Genomic DNA, 12,240 nt, shown 5'->3' on the forward strand with positions numbered 1-12,240 from the left:
TACTTCAAAGGAGTCGCTTGAAGACATGGAATGCTGTACCAAAAACAACAGTGTTAGCAGAATCCATAGCAATAACTAACAGCAAAGTGAATGTATATCAGAACAGAATAAAGAAATGAAATTCAACTAAGTGGCTAGGTTTGTCAGAAAGCTGCTGGGGGTGAACTAGTCAAATGACCTCCTTCAGAGTTGTTGCTATCAAATTCAATGCTTTTAGAAGTGATAAAATAAAGTTGAGAGGTAGGGTGGAAAGTATTCTGATCTGAAAACTTTTGGATCAAAGAAAATAACAAGGCTGTCCCAGATCCAGCTTTAATAAATTGCCTGGTAGATTGATGGGGAATTTTGTCAGATATAAAAGTGTATATGTGCGGATGTGATTTTTACAGGAAGTTCTTGCTTTTGCAATAGTGTTGAACTTTAAGAAGTTGTGATTTTTGGGCAATTGTAAATAATCTGCTAATGCTTAAAATCTGTGCTTATAAAGTAACAGTGCTTTCTTGGGTGAAGAATTATTGGGGCTATGGGGCTATTTGCAGGAATGAATTACTTTGGAGAATGAGAAAATTAGATAAACAGGAGAAAATCGTTTCTGTAAGTAGTTAGTGCGAAACAAACACCATCCCTCCCCTTGAAATTGTACCTTTAAAAGATCAAACACATCATCTGCATCTAATCTGTAGTCGCATAACCTGTGCAACAGCTCAACACGTAAACGAATGGGTAATTCTTTGAACTTGGTATTTTTCAGTGGGTTCGGTCTCCCTTCTTCAAGTTCCCATCGGTGTTTTATAATGTCTTCCAAGTACATGTCACAACTGTCAGGTCTGGGGGTAAAAAATAAATTTTCCATTTTTGTTTTGGTGGCAAAAACAAGCACTCGCCAGGATTACATAACACATTATGACCCATACACAGGCACATTATACATGGCACAGCTAACAGACCCAACCAAGTTACTGTGATGTTCATGCTCTGATTGAGCCTCCTCCCATATATCTTTATTTAAATCTACCAATGTAACTACCTTTCCTCTTCTCCCTCAATAGCTTGTCTTTAAACACATTCATATTATTTGCTTGAACTACTGCCTGTGATAGGGAGTTCAACATTCTCATTACTCTTTGGATAAAGAGGTTTATTTGAATTCTGTATTGAATTTCTGGAATTGTATTTACTGGAAAGTTACATTTAAATAAATGGACAGAAAGCTTAGAGTATTCACATACACATATTTGTAGGAGAGGTTTCCTGTTGTGCACTTCAAAGACAAAAAAAAATTCAAAGGATCTTATTTGTGCAGCATTTTCTGTAAAATATAATTTCATTTTAAAAATCCCGTTATTTGCTGCAAAAGGCTTTTCAGCAGATACAGTTAACAACATACTTTACAACATCATGGATATAGCACACAATGGAAAACTACAAAACACAAGTATGGCAGTGGAGTCTAAAGCCATATTATTTCTCTCTGAAAGGCACAGAATAGCTGGCATCTCTGAAATGCACATTCAGCTGCTCTGACAATGATAAGCAAACTCTTTTGTGTTAGATGTGGCTGGAGTACTGTTGACATTTTATACTTGCAAACTTCATGGCATTTCATTGCAGACGCATTAAAGGCTTGTTAGGCTTCTAGATTTGAATTCAACTACAAGAAAACCACTTATCTTAGGCCATGCTTTCTCAAAATGTTAAACCAAAGTACCCAACACAACAGGTAACACATCTCTATGGATTTTTAAAATTTAATATTGAAAATAGTACTTACAAAGTTGAAGCAAGTTACACAGGGTTAAAATCAGTCACAGAGAGCTACTGTTTGCAAGTTGCAGACAATTTACATTAAATTAGTATTCAAAGGTGTCACTTCAGATGCATTGTTGCTGAGAAGCTTGTGTGGACTCTGCTGTTTTAGGTGTCATTCTACACAATTTGCTCAGCTTGAGATGTCAGCCACAGACAGACAGGCTACAAGAAGTCTCGACATGACAATGGAATGTAAATAGCTCTTTCCTTATCACCTGGAGGTAAAGTAAGAACAAACTAGCAATTGCAAAATGCCACATCATGGCACTCAGCATTACCCCCAAAGTACTTCGCATCCAAAAAGAGTGCCATAAAACTGCTAAGGCAGAGTTTATTATTTTAAAAGAAAATTAGATACATGGAAAAAAGAACTACTGGAACAGATCTTACTGATAAAAGTCATGATTTGGAGATGCTGGTGTTGAACTGGGGTGTACAAAGTTAAAAATCATACAACATCAGGTTATAGTCCAAAAGGTTTAATTTGAGGCAATAGCTTTCGGAGCACCACTTCTTCATCAGGTGGTTGTGATGAAGGAGCTGTGCTCCGAAAGCTAGTGCTTCTAATTAAACCTGTTGGACTATAACCTGGTGTTGTGAGATTTTTAACTTACTGATAAAACAATGTTAAAAATCACACAACACCAGGTTATAGCCCAACAGGTTTATTTGGAAGTACTAGCTTTTGGAGTGCTGCTCCTTCAAGAGTAGAGTGGTGCTGGAAAAGCACAGCAGGTAACGCAGCATCGGAGGAGCAGGAAAATTGATGTTTCGGGCAAAACCCCTTCATCCGAAATGTCGATTTTCCTGCTCTTCTGATGCTGCCTGACCTGCTGTGCTTTTCCAGAAAACTTCTCCTTGGTCAATGGTGCAACGTGATATTTACTGTTTTTTTTGCTCTACTTGCAGCTCAGGTCTATTTAATAGTGATTTGGTTTGGCTTAACATCTGTAAGTGAGCTGTAAACTCACCAAACAATACCTACAGTTATTTCTTCTATAACGCGATAGTCATGTTCCTGTGTAACCCCACACTAAATAAAAATCTTGAGATACGAATAACACAGAGTTGGCGAACTAATGGCATTATAGCCACATGTTTTACAAGTTTGCATTTTAGAAACAGCATTACCTATTCAGCAATCACGTTACAGCTAATTTGTCTTAACAGAAGACACATTATAGCAGAACTGACTGTAATTCAGGGATAAACTGAGACTAGGGAAATTTATGAAACTCCAATTATTTCCATGGCAATGTAGTGGGGAATACGCGTGGGGACACCACCTACCAAGTTACCTAGCAGGTATCCATGTGATTTGGCCAATGTTGTGTATCTCATACGCTGCATGCAAGGATACCTCAAGCCATGGTACATTGCTGAGACTAAACAGACATTATGACAACGGATGAATGGACACCGCGCAACAATCACCAGACAGGGATGTTCCCTCCCAGTTGTGGAACACTTCAACAGTCAGGGACATTCTGCCTCGAGTGACTATCCTCCAAGACGGACTTCAGGATATGTAACAATGCACAGTGGCTGAGCAGAGGCTGATAGCGAAGTTCAGAACCCATGAGGGTGGCCTCAACCAGGACGTTGGGTTCATGTCACACTACAGGGGACCCCACTACACTAAATACTCTCTCACACTCTCTCGTCTCTCTCTCTCTCTCACACACACACACACACACACACACACACACACACACACACACACACACACACACACACACACACACACACAAACAGACTTATACAGTCTCTCGTCTGCACACACACAGACATATACGTCTATGGGGTGGATTTGCATTCGCAGAATTATATCTGCAAATACATTCTATTTTGCTCAAAAAACACACAATCCACAGGCAGTCAATCCACATAATATTTTATAAATTCCTACTTTGGAAATAGAACCAGTCTGACCAAGATTGGGATACAGACTCTAAGCTCACACCTTTAATGCATTGTCTGAGCTGAGATGTCACTTTTTTTTAAATAAAACTTGAAGTTATCTCAAGAATGTGACTTAATAGTAGTTCTAGGTTACAATCTTTTCAATATATCATTTCAATTGCATTACACTGTAATCTTTTGCTATACGTTCTGTGTCTTATGATTCTGCTCCACAGCTATCTAATGAAGGATCAGCAGTCTGAAAGCTAGTGCTTCCAAATAAACCTGTTGAACTATAACTTGTGTGATTTTTAGCATGTGCTGGGCTGTCCACAACCCAACCTTCACGTTAACTAACAATTTGAAATTGATTTACAATTGCTTCTTTGACATGATGAATGTTGGTAACCTAATTTAGCTCTATCTCCCAAAACAAAGAGATCTCTCTGAACTGTATTTCTTTACAAGCAGCGTTGACATCACATCTCCAATTCTTCAGTTAAGTAAACCCACCTTCTGTTTTATGATTTTACCTTTCTAACTATGATCTTCAAAGTTACATAGCCTCAAACCAAGTGCAATAGACTCCCAAGTTGATTTAACTGCATTTATCCAATTTTCTACAGCTAAACTTTAATTCCAAAAACTAAAAAATATATACCAAAACACACGAATTATAAACTAGACATTCACAACACAAGCAGATGTTGCTTTGAGTTAGGAGACCAAAATCACATTCAGTATTCCAGGTGCGGCCTCTCCAAACATTTTCATAATTCTAAACCTGAGTGTGTGTGTTAAACTGTTAGAAAAATCAACATACCATTGCTTGTTGAATCTGCATGTTAACCTCTAAATTAAATTTAAGGAAACCTGGAGATGAATCTCACTATTAAGGAAAGATTCTGTACTTTTATTTTTGCTCATTCAGTACAGCATACCAGGTCAGCAGTCTGATAATTTAGCAACAGTGAGATGGGTGGTGCTGAGGTGGAGCTGGATGTTAGTGTCGAGGCAAAGAAACTAACACTACACATCTGCGTGATGTCACTAAAGGTCAGGATGTACATTAGTAATTTTATAGCAAAAGATCCACTCGGATATAGTGATCACAATACTCCCACCATAAGCAAAAATCTCAAAGTTATACAAAGACAATTGTATAGGTATGAAGGGAGAGCTGACTAAGGTTGAGTGATGTTATTGTCTCTGGAGGGGGGGACCAATAGTCTGATAAGACAAGGATCACAAGTAACTCTGAAGAAAGAAATTGATGGAAAAATGCCACTTTAAAACTTTTACTATAACAATCAAACTCAACATCAACATATAATTAAGTATAAATCAACAGACAAATGGTATTTCATTTCAGATAGCTGATGCAAAGAGATGCCTCAATTTCAAGCACAGGTGCAGCACAAAGTACAATCTCTCATTCTTTCTAATTCAGCCTTTGGTAGACATGACCGCTCACTTTTCCTACTCAATGGATTGTACCTCAAGTTACTTTCACCAGCAGCCATATTCTTACCAAGGCTCTCAGTCATGACTAACATTTACCAGATGCATGTCCACAAACCGTGTCTCACTCAGGTCATGATAACCCTGATGGCAAGGTTTTTTTTTAAAGTGAGTTCTTTTTCACTTGACCAAATGACTCACCTTATTCACATTCTTGTCCTCTGACACAAACACTAAAAGCTTTAGATTCCCTGATCTGTGCAAAGCATTTTCAAGATTCAGTCCTTTTTAGCTCCCTCATGTGAAGCTTCAAGAGCTTCTGAAGATTTATCTTTTTTACTGCCAAACAGAACATTGATGTATTGATAAGGAATTTTACTTGCTTTCCATCACATGAATGTTGGTGTTCTGACAAGAAGCCAAAGAGAAGTCAGAAACTTGACATCTCCCCAATTAGCTATTATCTCCATAGCAAACGCAACCAGAGTTTAAATTCAGAACTGATAGAGTCATAGAGATGTACAGCATGGAAACAGACCCTTCGATCCAACACGTCCATGCTGACCAGATATCCCAACCCAATCTAGTCCCACCTGTCAGCACCCGGCCCATATCCCTCCAAACCCTTCCTATTCATATACCCATTCAAATGCCTCTTAAATGTTGCAATTGTACCAGCCTCCACCACTTCCTCTGGCAGCTCATTCCATACTCTCTGTATGAAAAGGTCGCCCCTTAGGTCTCTTTTATATCTTTCCCCTCTCACCATAAACATATGCCCTCTAGTTCTGGACTCCTCAACCCAGGGAAAAGACTTTGCCTGTTTACCCTATCCATGCCCTTCATAATTTTGTAAACCTCTATAAGGTCACCCCTCAGCCTCCAACGCTCCAGGGAAAACAGCCCCAGCCTGTTCAGCCTCTCCCTGTAGCTCAAATCCTCTAACCCTGGCAACGTCCTTGTAAATCTTTTCTGAAGCCTTTGAAGTTTCACAACATCTTTCCGACAGGAAGGAGACCAGAATTGCACGCAATATTCCAACAGTGGCCTAACCAATGTCCTCTACCGCTGCAACATGACCTCCCAACTCCTGTACTCAATACTCTGACCAATAAAGGAAAGCATACCAAACGCCTTCTTCACTATCCTATCTACCTGCGACTCCACTTTCAAGGAGCTATGAACCTACATTCCAAGGTCTATTTGTTCAGCAACACTCCCTAGAACCTTACCATTAAGTGTATAAGTCCTGCTAAGATTTGCTTTCCCAAAATGCAGCACCTCGCATTCATCTGAATTAAACTCCATTTGCCACTTCTCAGCCCATTGGCCCATCTGGTCAAGATCCTGTTGTAATCTGAGGGAACCTTCTTTGCTGTCCACTACACCTCCAATTTTGGTATCATCTGCAAACTTACTAACTGTACTGATGTCCTCATAACGTGGAATCCAAACACACTTCATCCCAGAATTAGCTTACTTCTGCTTTGAACTTAAAGGACCACTTTATATAAAGATGACTTTTTTCCTCCCCCCAAAGTACATGGATTATCACATTGGGTAAATAGATGAAAAGTTAAGACAATAAATAAAATGGCAAATATTTAAGGAAACAATACAAAATGTTCAATAAAAGTAAATTACACTGAAGGACAAGCTGTCTACAAATTGAAGAGAAATGTAAAATTTAGCATCAGTTTAAAAGACGCTTATAACATTGCTTGGTAAAGTTTTAAGAACCAACTGCAGGTCACAAAGAAGGGGGACCATTATGGCAAAGTATCCAGAAATATGAAAATGGATTATAAATGCTTCTATGTATATATTAATTTACGACCAAGTTGAAGTAAATATTAGTGTCTTAGAAGCACAGACAGGAGAAATTATGATGGGGAAATAGCAGAGCCGTCAAGCAAATGTTTTGCAATTTTCTTCACAGCAAAAGTTCTACACTGGACTTATCGGATAACTTCGGAGGTCAAAAAGAGCGAGGAAATTTGTGGTCATTTTGTATGAAAAAAAACCTTAAGGGACTTAAATCTAATTAAGTCCCAGGACTAGGTGGCCTCTATTATAGGGTTCCAAAAAAGATGGTTGCAAAGATAGTGCATGTGCTGACCATTATTTTCTAAAATCCCTAGACTTTAAAATGGTGAGAGCAGAATGGAAGCTAGAAAAAGTTACTCTACTATTCAAGAAAGGCAGGCGAGAGAAAACAGAACTACAGGCCAAGTTAGCCTAACACAAAGCTAATGGACAAAAAAATGTGAGAGGTGAATCAAATTATTTTTACTGATCATAACTGTGGTACATTTCCCCAAATCTGGTTTGTGAATTCCAATTTTAAATTACCAATGGAAACTTTATATTTTCATTTTTTAATATTAAGTACGGTTTATTCCTGCATCAAAACCAGGGGAATAGTGCACGCCATAATTTCAAACCCACATGTATCCAAAAAAGAAAGGAGAATGGAAAGGAGAGAAGTTATAAATTACATAGAAATCAAAGATCACAGAATTAGTTTATGTGAATTAGAGAATCCAATGTCCAGTTGAAATTCTGACAGCGCACACAAGACCCCTTTTCAGAAGGTAAAAACAATGACTGCAGATGCTGGAAACCAGATTCTGGATTAGTGGTGCTGGAAGAGCACAGCAGTTCAGGCAGCATCCGAGGAGCAGTAAAATCGACATTTCGGGCAAAAGCCCTTCATCAGGAACAAAGGCAGAGAGCCTGAAGAGTGGAGAGATAAGCTAGAGGAGGGTGGGGTTGGGGAGAAAGTAGCATAGCGTACAATAGGTGAGTGGGGGAGGGGATGAAGGTGATAGGTCAGGGAGGAGGGTGGAGTGGATAGGTGGAAAAGAAGATAGGCAAGTAGGACAAGTCATGGGGACAGTGCTGAGCTGGAAGTTTGGAACTGGGTGAGGTAGGGGAAGGGGAAATGAGGAAACTGTTGAAGTCCACATTGATGCCCTGGGGTTGAAGTGTTCCGAGGCGGAAGATGAGGCGTTCTTCCTCCAGGTGTCTGGTGGTGAGGGAGCGGCGGTGAAGGAGGCCCAGGACCTCCATGTCCTCAGCAGAGTGGGAGGAGGAGTTGAAATATTGGGCCACAGGGCGGTGTGGTTGATTGGTGCGGGTGTCCCGGAGATGTTCCCTAAAGTGCTCTGCTAGGAGGTGTCCAGTCTCCCCAATGTAGAGGAGACCGCATCGGGAGCAACGGATACAATAAATGATATTAGTGGATGTGTAGGTAAAACTTTGATGGATGTGGAAGGCTCCTTTAGGGCCTTGGATGGAGGTGAGAGAGGACGTGTGGGTGCAGGTTTTACAATTTCTGCGGTGGCAGGGGAAGGTGCCAGGATGGGAGGGTGGGTTGTAGGGGGGCGTGGACCTGACCAGGTAGTCACTGAGGGAACGGTCTTTGCGGAAGGCAAAAAGGGGTGGGGAGGGAAAAGGGGTGGTGGGGTAGTTTTGGAGGTGGCAGAAATGTCAGCGGATGATTTGGTTTATGCGAAGGTTGGTAGGGTGGAAGGTGAGCACCAGGGGTGTTCTGTCCTTGTTACGGTTGGAGGGGTGGGGTCTGAGGGTGGAGGTGCGGGATGTGGACGACATGCATTGGAGGGTATCTTTAACCACGTGGGAAGGGAAATTGCGGTCTCTAAAGAAGGAGGCCATCTGGTGTGTACTGGGTGGAACTGGTCCTCCTGGAAGCAGATACGGCGGAGGCGGAGGAATTGGGAATATGGGATGGCATTTTTGCAAGAGGTAGGGTGGGAAGAGATGTAATCCAGGTAGCTGTGGGAGTCGGTGGGTTTGTAAAAAATGTAAGTGTCAAGTCGGTCATCATTAATGGAGATGGAGAGGTCCAGGAAGGGGAGGGAGGTGTCAGAGATGGTCCAGGTAAATTTAAGGTCAGGGTGGAATGTGTTGGTGAAGTTGATGAATTGCTCAACCTCCTCGCGGGAGCACGAGGTGGCGCCAATGCAGTCATCAATGTAGCGGAGGAAGAGGTGGGGAGTGGTGCCGGTGTAATTACGGAAGATTGACTGTTCTACGTAGCCAACAAAGAGACAGGCATAGCTGGGGCCCATACATGTGCCCATGGCTACCCCTTTGGTCTGGAGGAAGTGGGAGGATTCGAAGGAGAAATTGTTAAGGGGTGAGGACCAGTTCAGCCAAACGAATGAGAGTGTCGGTTGAAGGGTACAGTTGGGGACATCGGGAGGGGAAAAAATGGAGGGGTTGGAGGCCCTGGTCATGGTGGATGGAGGTGTAGAGGGATTGGATACCCATGGTGAAGATGAGGCGTTGGGGGTCAGGGAAACGGACGTCTTGGAGGAGGTTGAGGGCTTGGGTAGTGTCTTAAACGTATGTGGTGAGTTCCTGGACTAGGGGGGGATAGAACAGTGTCGAGGTAGGTAGAGATGAGTTCAGTGGGGCAGGAGCATGCTGAGACAATGGGTCGGCCAGGGTGGTCAGGCTTGTGGATCTTGGGAAGGAGGTAGAACCTGGCAGTGCGGGGTTCCCGGACTATGAGGTTGGAAGCTGTGGGGAGATCTCCTGAGGTGATGAGGTTCTGTATGGTCTGGGAGATGATGGTTTGGTGATGGGGGGTGGAGTCATGGTCGAGGGGGCAGTAGGAAGAGGTGTCCTTGAGTTGGCGTTTGGCTTCAGCGGTGTAGAGGTCAGTGCGCCAGACTATCACTGCGCCCCCTTTATCTGCTGGCTTGATGGTGAGGTTGGGATTGCAGCAGAGGGATTGGAGGGCTGCGCGTTGTGAGGGTGAGAGGTTGGAGTGGGGGGGGGGGGGGGGGTAGACTCAGACGCAGTTAAATTCCTGGTGAAAGTGTGGTAGCTTAATCTGGGAATTGGTTCACTTTCCTGGTGAAGCACAGGTTTCTTTTCAGAAATGAAATTTGGAGGTATTGAGACCACAGGTGGGAGGTTTCCCCAAGCTTGGAGGTTTTTACTTTTCTGATGCTACAAACAGACTGACAACAATAATCAACAAACCATCACCTTCAATCATGTGACATGGATTTTGCTTTGAGACACTCTGCTAACAAGGTAAATTTTCACATTCACTCCCAGGAAACCATTGGATTTTGCAGCAGATAACTGCAAATATTTACACCAAGTCAAGTTGTACCATGTATCATTGGTCTCATTTGTCAGAACTTGCAAAGTTCATGGTGATACTCCTTACAACATTTCAATTGCTATTGTTCTTTTGTGTTGGCTTGGCTGGAATGTTCTTTCGATGTAAGGAGCATCACATTCCAGGAGGTGATGACATCACATTTGTTCTGGTAATTTGTCCTGGAAATTTTCTGGCAGCAATCAACTTGCCTATTCTACATTTAACAGCGGCCATGTGAAAATCTGGCAAGAGACCATTTTTAAAATGAACTGAAAAAGATAAATGTAGTTTTTCTTTCAAAAATAGGGTCTTTTTCTCCTGCTGTCTGGACTTTGCATAATTTCTGAATGACTTGCTAGAATTCATGAAAGGAAGTTTTAGCAATGCATTTAGAAAATCCTAGACTAATCAGACAAAGACAAACTGGTTCAATAAAGGGAAACACTGTTTGACAAAGTTATTCTTTTTTTTGAGAATTTGGCTCGGTAGCTAGTTAGGATAGATAAAAGGGAACTGGTAGGTCTGGGCTATGGTACTAGAAAAAGTTCCAAGCAACATGTTAAAACACCAAAAAAAAACTCATGGATTTGCTGGTAATATATTTACATAGCTGGAGGATTGGTAATCTGTGGGCTAATGGGCAAGCAGCAAGGAATAGGCATAAACAGGACAAATTATCAAATTGGCCTGCTGTGACTAGTGGATTAAGTCAGCTGTATCAATGACTTAATACATTACTCTCTGCCTCTTTGTTTAGTCTGCTGCCGATATAAAGCCAAATGGATATGTAGGTTGTGAGAACACCACGAGCAAAGAGACAGATTAAGTGAGCCAGTAACAGAGTTATAGCTAGTAGTATAATGAGAGGGACTGCAAAATTATTCACTTTGATTCTAAGTTGAAGTTTTTTTAAACTCAAAACTGTTGTGAATCCTTGGAATTCCCTATGTCGTCTTGCTTCCCCCCTTCAGTCGAAGCAAAACGCTCAGAGACACAGTATGCTTTTATCTCCTTCATTTTTATTCTGGGCCTTGGAGGGAGAGAAAACGATTGCCCATGTACACAGAGACATGAGTTCTCGGTCTTCCCTGGAACTGCAGTTTCTCAATTAACTATGTAGTCATTTTACAGGGAGTAGCATCCAGATAAGGCAACATACACATTAATTGGGTGACCATTACAATCAACGAGTATCAATAGTAAAGATTAAGCCATCTGTTGTTACACAATGAATACCTGACTTCACATAATGAATACTTTTCACCTTGTTAAACTGATTTGTTTACCGAATGTTTGCAATATTGTAAAATGGCTCTACACAATGAATGCATTTCTACCTTGTTAACCCAACACCCCTTTGTTAACTGTAAGTTCTTATCTGATCTGATTCATGCTCAGCTGAACCTCATTTCACAAAACTCAGAACTTAACTCTTTCCCTGCCTGCTTATAGCTCGTACATATTCTCATTCCCTCCTTTTATCATTTCATGATAACCAATGGCATTACTAGCTTTCCTAAGACTCTGACAGCCAGTATTTTAAGCGAGTTATGACACACAGCATACAATGATTATAACAACAAAAATTACTAGTTCGTTACTGTAATTAGAATTTGCAGAATCCTCCCATGTGGAAAAAAAATTCACCAGTAAAGTTCTTAAATCAACAGTCCCAGTGACCACTCCATCCCCTCCAAGTAGAGTGGAAATGAGCCAGTTCTCCAAAATCTCCTTCATAAAGTCCAACCTGAAAACAAAATTCAGTCTGTCTTTGCATAGAACTCCTCGGAGAAATCTAAATTCTTGGATAAGGGCAGTTAAATATTTCACAAAACTGATGAGACTTCTATTCTTCTGGAGATACTTCAGATGGAGGATACCAGTGCAGCTGAGCATGCAGTGCAGCAGTTGCAACTGCAGACTAG

At 41.3% G+C, this 12,240-nt stretch overlaps 1 protein-coding gene across 2 annotated transcripts in view; it reads right to left on the reverse strand.

Annotated features, from left to right (window-relative positions):
• The window catches only part of cecr2 (CECR2 histone acetyl-lysine reader), a 144,942-nt gene that overhangs the window by 69,950 nt on the left and 62,752 nt on the right, over nt 1–12,240 (reverse strand). For both annotated transcript variants that reach the window (XM_043709444.2, XM_043709441.2), the window contains exon 3: nt 644–827. In XM_043709444.2, the coding sequence (XP_043565379.2) occupies nt 644–827 (184 nt within the window). The remainder of the gene's footprint in view (nt 1–643; nt 828–12,240) is intronic.

This window comes from Chiloscyllium plagiosum, unplaced genomic scaffold (assembly GCF_037043375.1).
Source record: "Chiloscyllium plagiosum isolate Xiang-an unplaced genomic scaffold, Cpla_swu_hap1 HiC_scaffold_19, whole genome shotgun sequence".
NCBI lineage: Eukaryota > Metazoa > Chordata > Chondrichthyes > Orectolobiformes > Hemiscylliidae > Chiloscyllium > Chiloscyllium plagiosum.